Genomic DNA, 16,698 nt, shown 5'->3' on the forward strand with positions numbered 1-16,698 from the left:
CAAATATTGCATTACAGGAGCATTTCGAGAAGAAAGCATACAAAAAGCCTACTTATGGCGTTCAAAAATAGCAACCTAGCAGCAGGCTCGCCTTCATTACCGACACCCTTTGGAGGCTTTGGCCTCCATTCGCTGCCTTCAACTTAACAGTGAAGAAGGAAAAGGATTGCGCCTTGGGTGCCTCCTGCTTCCTTGAGGAGCGGCACCCTTAGGTCCTTTCAGTAATGCTCTCGAATGGCTCCGCCAAATGTCAACGTTTGGCAGGATCCCCTGCGTCCCCCCCCCATTCATTAAAATGCAGGTTTCGAAAACCCCCAAGCATCTCTCGGGTCCCTGAGAAGTCATAACCTATAATCCACGCTAGACAGGAGGAGGCTGAGGCTGGAGACAGCTCCCGCGCCTTGATTCATTCCGGATCGGTCCCCCTCCCTCCTCACCAATCTTTAATTTTCTTCTTTGTCTGGAAGGATTAATCAGGCAGGGCTCCCAGGGAAAGGGCGAGCCGGAGGGCTCCAGCGCCCGGCCCTGCAGACCACCTTCCTCCAAACCTGCCCACCCCTTACTGTATGCTCAAGGCTGCCGCAGATTTCTTGACTGCAAAGAGGGAATCCACGTAGGTGGCGTCTGCTGTCCTAACGTTGGTCTGCTCTGCCGTTGTCTGCTCCGAGACAAGCTGAAGGTGACTGCCAAAAGTGCCATAAAATCACACACACACACACACGGCCAGTCTAGAACTGTTTTCAGTTCTCCCAGACGCGCCGGGTTCAATTAGAGCTTGAAAAAGACCCCCTCATACAAGTGCAAGAAAGTTGTTCGCCAGGGCAGGAGAGGCGGGGCCAGTCTGCGCAATGGTGGCGCCTTTGTTATACACTGGGGTTGGGGGGGGGGAAGAGAAAAAGATTCCTTCAGAGATTCACCCTTGTGTTGGGAGAAAAGGGAAGGGAATGAAACCATTTTTTTTTCATGTCAAGAATTGGAGCAAGGGAAGGATGTGCAAGGAAACCGTTCCCGGGAACCTTTCCTTAAAAAAAAAAAAAAAAAAAGAGGCCGAGGGAAAATAAAATAAAAAAAGCTCTGGTTACAACCAATTGGCAAGCAAGAGTGTCACATATTTCTGCTCCTTCCCCCTCCCCCCCAAAAAAAGAAAAGAAATAAAACCATTTTATAGTCCCACACAGACCCGAGCAATCAGTAAATAGTCCTTTGATGACACGCTTATCTCCTATCTCCATCCACTCTCTTGGCAAATAGGACAAGCAGGGGAGATTAATTAATAATTTCAAGTTCAGCTCACAAACGTTGAAGGCCCATAAAAGTTCTTGCAGCGATCCAAAATAAAGAGTTCATTAAAGGGATATGTCCAAAGGCCTTTGATTTGTGATTGGTAGCCCTTGTAAAGCAGAGAGAGAGAAAGAAAAAAGAAAGAAAGTGTGTGTGTGTGGGGGGAGAGCTAAAAGGCATATAAACATGCTAATACATTCGTTTACTCCACTACAAAGTAATTACTGCATAATATTAATATTTACAGCTTAGTACAATAAAATCGAACATAGGGAAAATACCTAATGAGAGTATTTTTTTCCGCCAGGATCCAACATGATTAGATTTGTTATTGAGTCAGTTAGGATAAGCTCAGCAATAAATAAACAAATCGATCCTGACATTTAAATCCCAAGGATTGCCAGTATGTACAGTAGAGCTGTTACTCGCTGGTACATAAATACAGAATTACATCTCGAGGAACAGTAGGGTGTGCGGTTTTTTTTTAAGTAAGTTATATTTTTTAAATCTGTTTTTTTCCCCATCCCAAATTTCCTTTCCATGGCTTTTGAAAGGTCCACTCCCTCCCACCTCACAGAAAGATAGGAAATCTGTTCGGTTTCCAGACTACCCCAAACCCAGAATCAGTTGTTTGTGCCCTTTCCCCTCGTGATAATTAGATCCAGCTAAGCAACTTTTCTTTCAAGAATCAAAATAGCACATCTGTACAGAAGAGCGGGCCGGCTTCCTGTAGGTGCTGGTTTGCTTGGCCCTGCTTCTCTGCTTTCTTTGGCTCTCCCTGGGTGGAGGGTGTGCTTCTTTTTACCACCAGACAAACGCTTCATGTGCCGCTCGACCCTGTGCATGCTTACTCAGAAGCAAATGCCACAGAGTTCAGCCAGGCTTACTCACACGTATTTGCGCTGGGTTGCAGATTTAAGCTCTTCTTCTCTACAGCACCCTCCTTTCTCAATCTGCCCTTTCCTCGGTCAAAGCCGTTGCCAAATTCCTTCTGCAGGAAAGGCGAAGCACCTCTCAAAACATGTGATCTTCTGTTTCACAAGCGCATTAAACTTTTACACCCGGGTTCTAATAAATGAGAGGCTATCGGTGGTGGTGAATCCAGTGAAAATCAGCGGGACTTACTTCCGAGGAATACCTTTCAGGATCGCCGTGGTGTGTCGATCATTGAACCTCTCCTTGGTTTCTCAAGCCTTTAGCTCGCCTCATGCTCTTTCTACCTGGCGGATTGCAATGAAAAAGATTTCCTGGCATTGCAAGGAACAATAAAAACCGAGCCCCAGGCTTCCCCTCATGTGGGAGGTGGGGGGGGGGGGGCTGGAGAGAGTGGAAAGCCTGGCCGGCCAAGCATCAAGTATCACTAAATATCTGGAGCAGCCGCCCGGGCTATCTGAGGTTAACATGTAGGAAAGGGGGGGGGGAGAAAGGAAAGCACTGAGCGCTTCGGAAATGAACGTGAAGGCAAGCATGTCATCCATTCACCATGAAAATCAGTACAGACTTGACCCCGGCTCGTTCTTCCCACCGCGTCTTCGGCAAGAGAGCCTGCGGGACTGGGCGAGGGTCTTCTGCAGGAACACCCCGTCGCCGGGACCCGGGGCGTCGGGAGCCAGGCTTTCTCAGAAGCCCGACCGGGGCAGAATTAGAAGATTACCCGGCACCTCGTCGAAGCCGTTCGACAAGCTTTTGAAAGGGGAGGGGAATCTGCGCGCCTTTCTAATTGCATCCCCTGGGTTAATGGGCTCGAGATCTCCTGATACGGGAGGGGGGGGGAAGCTGGTAGAGAAAGGAAAATGCTTTGAGACAGACAGAAAGAAAGGAAGAGGGGCCACGCGTCTTACCCCCCCCCCCTTCTAATCATCCACGAGGCCAGTGTGAGTTACATTTAAGATTTCTTGGCTTTGGCCGAAAGACCCAAGTGACGATCTGTTGCTTCCCTTGAGATGGCTACAAAGAAGGGGAAGGAGGAGGGGGAGGGGTGGAGAGAGAAAGAGAGAGGGCCCATACTCGCAGCTTGTCAATTTCAACATTTGGTCACATGACCAGCGCCTCCCTGCTAAGGATGGGGATAGATTTCCACGTCAGCTTACGTCTCCAAATTTCTTACTTCACGGATCTGCTTCAAAGAGGCAGCTGCATTAGAGAATCATGTTAAGCTCGGCTAATGCGGAGAGCCCGAGGTAGCCCCAATGATGGATTTTGATGAGCGTGTCCCTTGTTCCTCTAACATGTATTTGCCCAGTTGTACTTACTACGTCTCGGGTCCCGATTTCTCCAGCCTCCCTTCCTTCCTGCCCCAGACCCCGTCCTCCCGCCCCGTGACATACTCCTACTCCTCCAACCTGCCCCAGGTCCAACCCGTGCGAGAAGTCACCTTCCGGGAGTACGCCATCGACCCGGCCAGTAAATGGCACCCCCGCAGCAACCTCCCCCACTGCTACTCCGCCGAGGAGATCATGCACAGGGACTGCCTGCCGGCCCCCAACACGGCAGCGGCGGCCAGCGTGGGAGAGATCTTCTGCAAAAGCCCGGCCAACGTGTACCACCACCCGGCCACCACCAGCGCCTCCTCCGGCTTCTACAGCACGGTGGGCAGGAACGGGGTGCTGCCGCAGGCTTTCGACCAGTTCTTCGAGACCGCCTACGGCACGCAGGAGAGCCACGCGGACTACGCCGGGGAGAAGACCGGCGACAAGGCGCCTGCCCCGCCTGCCTCGGCGGCGGCCGCTCCGGTGGCCCCGGCGGCGGCGGCGGCGGCAACTTCAAGTTCGGACGGCGGCGGCTGCAGGGAGGCGGCGGCAGACGAGAAGGAGCGGCGCAGGAGGCTGGAGAGCAGCAGCAGCCCCGGGTCGTCTTCTGGCAACAATGAGGAGAAATCCAGCGGCTCCAGTACGTATAAAGGCAGCGCCCTAGCGCTTTTATGAAAGGGGGGACTTGGAAATCTTTCGCGCGCCGCCGCTGTTAAATTTTTATATGCTGTTTTATAAGCATATAAGGTTTATGAAGGGCCTTTAGATTTCCCCCAACAAAACTTTGTTATAAAAAGGCGGGATCACGTGGCGAGGGCTGAAATTGGCCGTGAAATACCCACCGGCCAATGGATGGCTTTTTTTAAAAAAAGTTTTCCCCCCCTCTTAAATCATAAAAAATAAGAATAAAGAGGAAAAGGGGAGGGGGGGCTTCTGTAGTCAAGGTCTCGAAAATATAATAACGCACGTTTTGCGCCTGTAAATTCGTCCAAAAGGGGATTTCAGACTGCTTTGATATCCATGTAATTCTGTGATTTTTTTGATTTTTTTTTTATAAAAGCCATGTGTTCCCCCAGAAGTCTAGTTAGAGGCTTGAATTCAAAGCCATCCCTGTTTTTAACGATTGCATGAGAATAGTGTTGAACAGCTAAAGTTGCCGCCTGCACTGTAGCAATGTATTAAAAGCCACAAATTAACCTAAAGCTAGCCCTTTTTTTTTGTCTAAAGGAAGCCATTCTCCTAAGGCACGGTGGCAATTAGGTGCTGCCGTCTGTCCAACAGTTTGTTGTTGCTTGTAGTTGTTATTCAATCTTTCACAACCGGATATTTTTTTTAAAAAAACCGTAGGGTTTTTTTTTCTCTTCACCCCACCCCAAAAGTCAAGAGCAAAAAAACAACAACCTTCTTACAACCAAGATGTACCAGGAAAGGGAAATTCTTAAATGGATGGCACTAATATTTAATATAACAAGCACTGGAAACATGCGGGGCCAGGGAGTAAAAAAAACATGGTTTCAGAAGAGACCAGTTTTGCTTTAAAAACATGACAGTCAGTGTGGCGAGGACAGAGAGAGCAATGGGGGAAATATTTTGGGGGGGTTTTCAGAACAAAACAGTAGGGCCCACTAACACCGTGCACTTAACTACTGATAGTCATATGCAAAGGGATGGATATTTTTAAAAGGGTGGGGAAGAGAGAAGGGAAGGGAAAGACACAGAAAAGCATCACCAGGAGAGGTTTAGGATTAAAAGCATCTTCAGTGAGCAGGGAAGCCTATGGGGTGTTACCCATCTTGAAGGCAGGTCCACTTGGAAAGAAGACCCATGTTATTGTATAGGGGTTTACTCCAGGGAAGTGTTTTTAGACTGTTGAGATTAAAATTTCATTGGGTACCTTAGCCTGCAGAGCTCGGCTGAAGCTGTCATCTTGGGTGACATATCTTTAGCCAGAACCTTTCCCAGTTTCTTGCACAAGCCCTGGTCTTTAAAGCAGCCTTCTGATTGCTTTCAGCATTTGTTCCACCTTGTACATCTAGGCACTATGTGTGTGCCTGGACCCACTGCCCATCCTGGGTTGCAATCACTTACTTCAGAGTAGGTCCTATGGAATGCCAGGAGATTTGCTTTTATTAGACACGTGCAGTATCATGCTGGAAGTCTACGGTTTGGCGGGGATACTTCCTGCTATTTTCTTTCCTTGTGGTATGCACATACAGAGGTTTTTTCCTAACATAAGATTAATGTAATATGTACATAAATGCTGAGTAGGAGAGAACACACTTACCTAGCTAGGTACTACTCCAAAAGCTTGTTCTCACATATGAGTGTCCTTTGATTAAATAAGAACCACAACCCCTCCCTCATCCATATGTCTCCAGACTCACTGGCTTCTGCCTTTATTTTTTTCATTCCACAGGTGGACAACGTACCCGTAAAAAGAGATGCCCATACACCAAATATCAGATTAGAGAATTAGAAAGGGAATTCTTCTTCAGTGTCTATATAAACAAAGAGAAACGCCTCCAGCTCTCCCGAATGCTCAACTTGACCGACCGTCAAGTAAAAATATGGTTTCAAAACAGAAGAATGAAAGAGAAAAAAATTAACAGGGACCGATTACAATATTACTCAGCTAATCCACTCCTTTAAGACTCGTAGCTTTTTTCAAGACGAGATTAAATTCAGATCTCGCCCTTGACAAGGTCAAGCCACAAGGTTACCTATGAGAAGGAGTTCTGTAAGATTACTGGAGGACTATGAAATACTAGGTGACCTCCCCCCCCACACACCCATTTAAAAACAAAGCAAAACTACAGATTTTATTTTCTTTTCTTTTTGAAGTTCTTCTTTATGTATCAACTGGAATCAGTTTGGAGCCCAACATCTTTTTTTTTTTTTTTTTTTTTGGTCCTTGTGCAATTTCCACCTCTTACCTTCAGACACCACCATGCTGTTAGAGGTTCACAGGGAGTGAAGTACTGGCTTCAGGTTGCTTTTAAACTATGTTAACGTGGTTTACTATGGACCATTGGTTGGAAGGATACCCATGGCAGCATCGGAGTTTGAGGATCAATTGGGGGGGGGGGGGAATCAAGCCAAAACAGAGATCCTTCAAATGTCCTCCCAGTACCATTTTGTTATAGATGCGCAACCTCTTCCTCCATCACCCTTTCCTCCAACAAGAAGGTTTACCTTCCTTACCAAGTCAAGCTTAACATACTTGTTTTAAAAATGGCTTAGTTCCTCGCAAGGTCTATCATTACCGTCTGCAGAGGACCAACGTTGACTATAACCGTGCTGTGATAGGGAGGTGTGACGTAAAAAGACTTGACCTGCTCCTTTTGAAACGATTTCAGGTATCCCTTTGCCATATATGGTAAAGAAACAATCACTGAAGAGGCGAATTCCTAGCAATTCGAATTCGCTTTTGTTTTAATGAATAACAACTGTCCGAATGTGGCCATCCTTTTTTGAGACAAATCATGATGTTCGTATTTATATGCTTAAAAATGGGGAGCGGTGGAGAGGACAGAGGAAGACTAATCTAATTCTTGCAAAAGATAAATCAGTTCAAGGAAGCTTCTGTCTCACAATTTTTCTTCAGGAAATACCTGTGGATAATGAAAGTTTGGCAAAGACCGCGCAACACTTAATTTGACTTCGGGTGTATCCAATGTACTGAGATCAGATCACTAAACTAAGTAGGGTTTCCTTAGAAGGCCTGGCAGCCAGAACTTAATGCAGAAAGCCAACGATGTAAATTGGATGAATTCGTTTTCAAACCTTGTAGTCTGCTGTTAATGTTGTAAGTTCTACTTGGTCGTTCACAAGGCAGAATCAAAGAACGGAGAGCTCCTTGGAGTTATTTTAAATATATATAAAGAAGTATATTTCCCAGCAGGAACCAAAGCAAGAGAGAAAGAGAGAGAACCGTGATATTAAAAAAAACTATTTAAAATTCTATATCAGTTTACAAAGAATATGTGTTTTATTGTAAAGGTCATTTGCTGTTGAGAATATCTGAATGTATATTTCATACAAGAATGGTGTTTTTCAAGACCTGTACATTTTAAAAATGTTTTTTTTGTTGGTATACTTTTTAAAACGGTTGTTTTCTTTGAAAGGTGTCAGGTTTGTCCTTTTAAAAAAATATGTGAAAAATATGGTGACAGAGATGTTTTTAAAATCACCAGCTTCCAAGATGGATGCAATTTCTTTACACAGTTCACAAAATGCAATACATTTATAGCCCATCACTGTTTGAAATATGTATTGTCATATTTGTATATACAGTTTTCTTTTTAATATGCGAACGTCTTTGGTTGCATGTATACAGTGGAACGGTGCACAACGAAAATAAACATGTGGGAAAGTTATATTTTTTATCCTTGTGGTACATTAATGGAGATTCTCTTATCTGGCCTGAAGTTTTGAACCAGGCTGACTGAGATGTTTTGGCGAAAATTCCACTCACCTATTGTTGCTAGTCATTCATGATAGGCCAGATCAGCATGTATGGTATTTATGAAGGCGTAGGCAAAGTCCAGCTAGAATGGTACCAGGTTTTACTGCTTTGGGAAGACAGAAAAAAATAGTCCTTCAAAATAATGGCAAATTACACACTTTATGGGCTTTTTTGTTAGCAGATATAAAACATACTAGAGAAGCTCATGTCTTTGTTGGATTCAGGATGTGCTGGGTTTTTTGGACTCCATATGTCTACATGCACTTTGAAGGTATAAGCAATGTTTGTGGTGGAATTTGTTCTGCAACATGGCATTTTGAGCTGCTCTGGAGAGGCAGGTTCATTGAAATAGGTTTGCGCCTATAGTTTTCTCTGCTGGGCAACAGGCATGTGCTTGGGGCCGAAATGCTTTGCAGAAATCTGTGAAAGGGAGGGGGAGAGACTGAAGCCCCCCCAAAGACATTCCTGAGGAGGTAACACGAGGTTGATCATTTCCCCCTTTTATTCTTAATCAAGAAAGAAAGTGCATACCGTTTTTTCCTATTGTTTATTGGCTTTGAACTTCTGTATTGCTTTGGACATCACCCATAACCTTGAGGTGAAGGGCTAACCGGCCCGGGGCTTTTGCTGACAACCCCCACCAAGCCAGACAGCGTCTGGTCAAAGGAAACGTACAAAGATGAAGGGAGGGGGGGAGGCGGGTGAAGAGGAAACTTGTTTGTTTGTTTATTTGGCTGGCATGCTACAAAGGAATGCAGCTCTTTACAGCGGGAGATAGAAAGAGAGATGGAGAAAGGCAGACAGACCCGCAGAGGAATAGACGGGTGGCCATAAATGTTCAACCAGCAACTTCCTTTCCTAGTTAAAAATTAACTGGTTACTCATGGCTAGGCTGATTCATGGAGTTTCTCCAGGCTGTGGAGGAGATGGTGGTGATGATTTCCTGGCCCATGTCCTTTCTCTCTCTCTCTCTCTCTCTCTTTAAGCACATCCCCTGTGTTGCTGGGACGAGAAAGTCATAAAAGTGCCCATGACCTGCCCATTTGCATCTGTAGAAAGCAACCCCTATAAACGAGGGCGAAGATTCGCAGAAATCTCTTAGCTGCAGAGGTTAGCTCTGTGCCGGGCAATTGTCTGGAGCTGCAGTATCTGTTAAACAGAGCATTTTTGTGTGTGGGGGGGGGGGGTTGGTTGGCAGGTCAGTTCTGCTTTGGAACGAGATCGCCACAAGATGGCGTTCTCCAGATCAATGTCAAAGCCGCATGGGAGAAGGGGGGGAGAAAAGAGGGGGGAATTCTTGGCCTTTGTTCCCTTTACATTCTAGGAGTTGCACATTATATTATTTCACGTTCCATGGTCAGATTTGCGAAGGTAAGCTGAAGGCGATTGAGCACTCCTTCAAGGAGAATAAAGCGAGACGCCCGAAGTTATATCCAGGGCTGACTTCCTCGGGCTGAGAGGACGCCAGAGCCGTGAGTATTTTCGAGCCTAAGCTTGGGAAGAGGAAGGACCTTTTACAAAGGTACAGGCCAGAGTGACCTTTATATCTATTGAAGCCTGATTGCTTGGGTGTCTTTTCCGTTAGGACTTTAACCTACTTTTTAAAGGCTTTCTAAATCTGGAGACGAGATCTTTGGAAGGGGGAACCTGGAGAAAGCTTTCAGGTAGAACTCCAGGGCGCAGGCCATGCGGTGGTGAAACAAACCTAGGCCGAGATGGCAAAATCCTTATAAAAATTGCACCCCTGGAAATATTATTAATCTTGACGTTTATGTGGTCGAGTGCGAGGTGTGTTTTATCGACAAGATCTATAGTAGCAAAGACTGAAAATGGCAGATTATTTTGATGGCCTTATTGAATCTGAGCTGCAGTTTACTCATTCCGGTTTGGCAAAGAGCATCAGTGTGTGGTTAACAGCAGTATTTATTAAAAGCCTTTTTTCTTCGGAAAAGCCTTTCCCTCCCCCCCCCATTTCTAAGCGGAAGGTGCAAATCGATACCCCTGGACAGAAGAGCGAAAGTCCCGTAGGACAGAGGCCAGAGTTCTAAACATCTCTTATCGATTTGGAGTTTATTTATGTGAAAGCATTTTGAGAGTGACGCAAAGTGAAAGGGGGCTTATTATTTGGCATCCTGATCCTGACCACGCCGGGCAGTTTAGGGCAGGCCTAGATCTCACCAACATTTCACAGGAGGTGTGCCGTGGACTGAATTCTTAAACTGTAGTCCGCGGCACTGTTGACTACGGCACAGCCTCAGTTGAACCCAATTTTCTGGATGTTCAGGTCACTGCAACGCACCCCTCCCTTCTTCTCCCCTCCCCATGATATGGAAGACCAGTGTCCATCGTCTCTTGGGTTTACTTGCCTGTGGTATAGTTAGGATAAGGATGCCAAACCCAGAACACAACATTGTGACCCATGGCCGTTACCGTTGCTTGGAGGGGAAATTCCTGGTTTCTAAAGGGAAGCAATTGGACTGACCTTGTGAGATGGTCTCTCTGTACAGACAGGCAGAGAGAATAGATCCAGCATAGCGCCTTTCCCCACAGCCCTGCCTCCTTTAGAAAGTTCGCCGGTGGGGTTGACTTGTAATAACTTGTATTAACTCTGCATTTGTTTATATATATATATATATATATATATATATATATATATATATATATATATATATATATATATATATATATATATATATATATATATATATATATTTCGCCCCACTGTCAATGTTACATTAGAAGCCTCTGATCTGGCTATGGTCTATTTAAAACAGGGTCGGCGAAGTCGGTGTTGCTATAGGGGGCCTCTTGAACCTTGCCGCCAGTGTTTCCTATGGGAAGGCCACCGATTCTGATTTGTGTGGCCCTGCGGTGGTCGGGCTTGCAACGGCCAATGTGTATTTTTTTCATTGTTTCATTTCGAGACATTGATCTGTAGCGTGGATTGTCACCAGTGATGGGCGGTGCTTGAAAAGTACTAGGGTTAAGAGATGATGGCCAATAATCATCTGGTTAAAAAAAAAACATATGGGGGACCTCTCTCTATTGTAAGGACAAACCCAAAGAAAGGTTTAAGATGGTCGAGATATTTTTTGATGTCTTCTCCCTCTTTCAAAATGTAAATGCCTAACCTCCACCCCAACGCCTGACACCTGGGCTTAAAAAATCTATTGGTTATAAAGTATTTACTTACAGGTCAGAAAGACACTTGGTTGTGGTTGTTATTAAAGAAATAGCACATTTCTTACAATTTCCCCCCTTCACCCCAAATTTCTCCTAAATTGGAGTGAGGAAAATGTAAAATTACTGCTGAGTAAGGGGTATTATTTTCTATCCCTTTGTAGGGGCAACACTGAAATCCTGAGGGATTTACTCGAGCCCGGTGAAATGAATGGAGCTTACTTATGAGTAAATACACATAAGTGTGAGGCTACCCAAGACAGACACACCTGATTACTCTTTTTGATAGTGTGTTGGAACCGATATAATAGAAGCACTATTGAAAGACGATATTTTTTCGCGTCTCCTTCGGGAGTTGTTGCATTGGGTGGGATTGTCTTTCCAGAAAAAAATTAGCTCAGGATTTGCAGCCAGAAAGCTCATGCCTTGATGAGCGGTTGTTGCCTCTGCGTCTGAAAGCAGTAGCGCGTCTCCAGACTGTGTTGAAAGCAACAAAAAGAAAGGAAGACAATAGCCAGGGGTAGGCGCATGTTTTTAGAGTGCAGCGTCGTGTTTTCTGTGCTTCGCAATCGACTCGGGTGGAGTCATATACAGATCAATACGCCCTGCAAGTTTCACTAATAGGCTTAGCTCAACATTGGCGTGGCTAATGGCCTACTTCTTCATTAAGAACTACACAGAGACGGCCAAGCAGGGATCCATTTGCCAAAGGAGCAGCGTGTTAACTATGCAGTTCTAAGCGGAGTTACTCCCTTCGAGATCCATTGAAGTAAATGGTCTGAGAAGGGTATGATGCGGTTGAGCGTTGCACTGCGAGACTGCCGCAACAAAACTCGGGGCCTTGTGGCGCCTGAAAGAGGAGCAGGTTTTCATTCCAAGGCCATTTATGCACGGAGGTTTTGCCTTGGATTTGCTGCTCTCACATTTCCCCCATCCAAATTCTCAAAACTCAAAAATAACCCCCCATGCAGAGTTTTGAGAATTCAGTTGGGGAAAATGTACATCTAGAAAGTGGCAAATCCAAGGCAAATCCTCCCATGCATAAATGGCCCATGTGGAGGTCGCTTGGCCTGCCGCTAAAGCTTGTGCTATTTTTCTTTTTAAAATGTTCTTCTTTAAGCTGCCGCAAGACCTTTGTCTGTAGGAGTTCAAAGCAGCTTTTGCATGTTCAGGAGCTTCGAGCTGAGAGACCTTGGCCAGGCGGTAGCGCCCACTTGCACGTCCCTTCTTAAACACGCTAGCTTGGGAAGAGGCGCCCTTGACTTCAGCTGAATTTACGTCCAAGTAAATAGACATGAACGAACCCAAGGTTGTGGCCCCGATAGGGGAAAGAGGTTCCCGTTTGAATGCCTTCCGCATCAACATCCTTAGCATAGCCGAAGCCTGGCAGTGATCCGGCCCTGGTTTCCCGCACATAAATCCCATCCATATCAATGGGAAACTAACTCACCAGAAACGGTGCGCAGGAATCCAGCCAGACCAGAATTCAAGCTGCCAGAGGCATTGGGTTTAAGATGCAAAGGCAGTCTGGATTTGAAAGGGAATAAATCTCCCCAAACTCGACTATAGCTCATTCTTACTTTCTCTCTCTTCCCCCCCCCCCCACTCTCTTTCCCTTTTACCGCGAAAGAATTTCGAAGTGAAGATAAAAATTACTGGGATAGCCATTTGTCACCTTTCTTGGCACGGAGATGCAGTTCTTAAAATGCCTGGTGGAAAGCCGCCTGTTTGGGAATTTATCCAGAGGGAAAACTGGCTTGGCACGCGGTCACATTCTTGACAAGTGACACGTCCAATATTAAATAAGTAGGCACTGATTGCATTAATTTGGGTTAGGATTTACAAAACGCTATCTGCCGCCCTAGATTTAAGGGCCGGCAGCTTTGGCAGCTTTTATACAGTTCCTTTCTCTCCCCCCCTTACTTCTCCCCACCCAACCTCAATTTGCCCATGTCAGAAATATAAAGCTCCTCTTAATTAGCATACAGCAAGAACAGCCACCCTTGATTAACAATGTTGGACCTCTTGGTTCATGGTGGAAATAATAAATGGGCACTCTTCAGAAAAGAAAGAAATGCTCAGTTTACACAAGCTCTGGGTTGAGGCCTGGTGCCTTGTTTATCTCTTCAAGTTTTGGATTTTTTTATTTAGTCCAAACTCATAAAACAGCTTAACGACTCTATTAATATAGCCATTATATTTCCCAAGGATCAATAAAATTTTATTTGGAGGGAGGATTCTGCCACCGACTCGAAAAGATGCTTTACTCTCAAAACTTACTCTCTAGTACCAGGTTGCTTTGCCAGTGATCCGGCGCAGCATGGCTGTGGAGCTGGCCTTTTACTTAATCCCCCCCCCCCAGTCGAGTTCGTTGGCAGGGGCAAAATGAAAAAGCAGCGGTTCCTCCTCCTGTGCCCTGCACAACCGTCTCAAGAAATGCTATAAAGCTCTGCTTAATGTCCGAGACACATTGTTAAGTGCTTAAAATGTGGCCGCTACACACAATGCACGCCAAAGTAGTTTAGTTGCTCCAGGATTGACCATTATCTTTTACAGTTAAGAATCAAGCACACATTATTAGTTTTACTTCACTGACTTTGATGATGCGCGTTGCTGTTCGCTCGCCTTGGCCTTGTTCGCGATTAAAGAAAGCGCCCGGCCGAGTTCACCAGCTCCCAGAGCCATCCAGCAACGCCTTCCACTCAGTGCGCCTTTCCTGACCATTGGCCGCGCTGGGCTTTGGATCAGGCCCCCAGTGCCTTGATCGTCAACGCCAGACTCTGGGCTCCTATAAAGGCAACAATAAAAAAAATGCCCTCGATGCGAGCTGCCGGTTCCTTGCTGCCCTGTGCTTTGGGTTAAAAGAACCGACGGCGCTCATAAAAGCAATCCCCTGACGGCGGAGGTATATATCTTGAGCAGGGAATGCCTCTGAGGGAAGAGAGGAGGTTCAGGAGAGAGTCAGTGGAAAACTCCCTGCTCAGACTTCGCTTCCCCCCACCCCCAAGACCTCTCCTGAAGTGTAGCCTTGCCGGATCGGCCCACCATTTTCTGTGCAATCCCATGCGTAATAACACCACTCCAAGTCTTTTGATTTGAATGGGTTTAGATTGGAATTACTGGCCACAGGGCTGGTCAGACATCCGAGGTGTGTATCTAGGGGCTTCCGTTCCTAGATGTGTTACTCTTAGCCATTGATAGACCCATCCATCGCCTCTCCGGTCTTCCCTCCTGCACTCACTCTTTTTAAAGGCCTTTCCAACAGGGCCTATAAATTCGCCATCATTTTATTTAGACTGGGAAGGGTTTTACAGACGTTTACGGCTTTTCCCTTAGCCTCCCTCTCTTCAGCTCAATCGCCCCCTCCGTGTACCAAGGTAGCCGAGTAGGGTGCGCGCACGTGTGTTTTAAAGCATTATTTTAATAACTTGGAAAGGGTTTCCGTTAAGACTTTGAAAGCTATTTCTATTTGATCTGGCAAATGGAAAACAAACATCTCGGCCCGAAGGAGTGGGCTTCTCCCAGGGCGAACTTTTTTATGTTCCTGATGCGAGGCGAGAAAAGCCTTTGGAAGAAGGTGAACGTGGAAGCCGGCTGGTGGGCGGGGTCCGATTTCATTATATTTAGATCTGTATTTATAACGCTAAGCCTATTGATAATAGGGCTGCCATCTACTAGCCAATAAAACGGTTCCTTATATGGCATTCGTTTTGTTAGCAGTTGATACAACCCTCCTAGGAATCTGATAAGGGCCTGTTCTCTACACATTAACACATTGTCTGGTAAATCGAGCTTGGGGACACACAAACAATATTACCAAGAGGAGGGGGCGCGCGAGAGAGAAAAAAAAGATGGAGAACTATTTCTGCAGGCTACTGGGTTGCTCCTTCTGTTTGGCTTGGATGGTTCTACTGGAAGCCTTCAGACGTTAAAGGCTGCGGTATAGTTCTTGGCGGGTTACCGGTGGGAGAGAGGGGAGAAAGGGGGCAGCGTTTAGGCGAGAGGTTTTGCTGTTCCATAAAGGCATTACCAGCCCGGCGAAGTTGCCACAACCTCGAGCAGGCTTCCGGTCCCACCACCACAGAACTTCATGAGGGCTTCTCCGTTTTGGCTTGCCTGGAGAAGCTCCCGTCTTGCGTCCCGTTGCCTTCTGTACTCTTTGAGAATAGCCCGTCTCTACGAGGAGAATGGCAGGGGGGTGGGGGGTGGGATGACCGTAGGCCAAGCAAGAGCAACCTTCAGCTTGACAGTTTAGCTGCTGCTGGTGAGTTAGGGAAGGCGAGGGGTGGCATTTGGCAACCATCACAGTGGCCCTGGTCTCCAGCTAGCGGCATTGTTTGAACGCCAAGGGTAAGCGCCGTAGGAGAGGGATATCTGAAAGCCCTCGCCTGTCCTCGGTGAGGCTGGAGCAGAAGGCGAGCCGCCTCGATTTCCTTGGCATCCTTAGCGCTTCGGAAGGCTTTTAATGGCAGGAGAATAGGGTGCCAAAACGGAACCCGGAGGAAGATTTACTGAACAATATTGAATTGATCAAAAGAATATTCATGCTCGCTTGGGAGCAGACCCGGGACATCATTTAAGTCCGGCCAGCTGGGGTGGTTTGGAACAGGAACATGCGAAACAGGAATCTGTAATCCGTGCTAAAAAGGGGAGGAGGGAGACTTTTACGCGCATCTCTCTCTCTGTATATATATATATATATATATATATTCATATAATTCCTAAAGTGCCCGTGGACAGGATTGTTCCAGGCCACTTTGCATGGTTTCGAAACAGCACCAGAAGTATACCCCCTCTTTGGTTTCTTCATTATAAAATCTATCTGCCTGTCTGCCGGCTTCACAGGCTGCCTGCGAGCTGTCTAGGGTCTTCGCCGCAAATACAGACAGGGCACCTTCTAGCCGTGCCTTTCAGACTACGGCGAAATAAGAGAACAGATTGAATTGTCTAAACAAAGACATTGAGGGGATATTTTGCAGGCGATCAACTCTTAATCTCTCTCTCTCTGGGGTGTGTGATATCATATTAGATTCCATTTGTACTGAAAGGATTCTGAAATGTTCGGGTCCCCTTCTTAATGTTCCTGCCGCGGCACCAGGCAGAATTGTTTCTTTATTGCTCAGCATTTTTGGTTAACCGTCTCTTCTCCTCCGAGGCCACAATCCTGCGCACACTTAGGGGAAAGTAACTCCCCCTTCCCCAGTGAGACTTACTTCTGTGTAATGCAGGCATAAGGCATTGTGTTGCAAGTCAGCCTGGAAAAGCAGGGGCTTTCTCTCGGTTACAGTAGCTGACATTTGGGGGAGCCGTTCGGCGGCTCTACCAGGTCCCTCGCCCTTCAGGGCTATTCAGGAGGTCGGGCTCGTTCAGAGCATTCAGGGGCTCACGAGGTAAGCCAACACCTGCCCCAGAACCTAGCCGTCCATGCTGAGGCTTGGTGGCTGTATTAATTTCATCACAGGCATAGACTGTGCACTGGCCAAGAAGGGTTTTGGAAATGGCAGAACAGCAATGGCACGCACT

The 16,698-nt window shown here is 46.4% G+C and overlaps 1 protein-coding gene across 1 annotated transcript; it reads left to right on the plus strand.

Moving 5' to 3' along the window:
* The first annotated feature begins 3,382 nt into the window (after window positions 1–3,382).
* On the plus strand, window positions 3,383–6,257 carry HOXA11 (homeobox A11). Its single transcript, XM_056857520.1, has 2 exons — window positions 3,383–4,170; window positions 5,947–6,257. The coding sequence occupies exons 1-2, from the start codon at window positions 3,471–3,473 to the stop codon at window positions 6,177–6,179; spliced, it is 933 nt and encodes a 310-aa protein (XP_056713498.1). The 5' UTR covers window positions 3,383–3,470; the 3' UTR covers window positions 6,180–6,257.
* The last annotated feature ends 10,441 nt before the right edge of the window (window positions 6,258–16,698 follow it).

This window comes from Euleptes europaea, chromosome 11 (assembly GCF_029931775.1).
Source record: "Euleptes europaea isolate rEulEur1 chromosome 11, rEulEur1.hap1, whole genome shotgun sequence".
NCBI classification, from domain to species: Eukaryota; Metazoa; Chordata; class Lepidosauria; order Squamata; family Sphaerodactylidae; genus Euleptes; species Euleptes europaea.

What these genes read in the sequence shown, in the direction of transcription:
- HOXA11 (XM_056857520.1), top strand. Translation starts at nt 3,471, where the DNA reads ATGATGGATTTTGATGAGCGTGTCCCTTGTTCCTCTAACATGTATTTG. An exon ending in GGAGAAATCCAGCGGCTCCA is followed by an intron (nt 4,171 to 5,946) that starts GTACGTATAAAG and finishes TTCATTCCACAG; the next exon opens with GTGGACAACGTACCCGTAAA.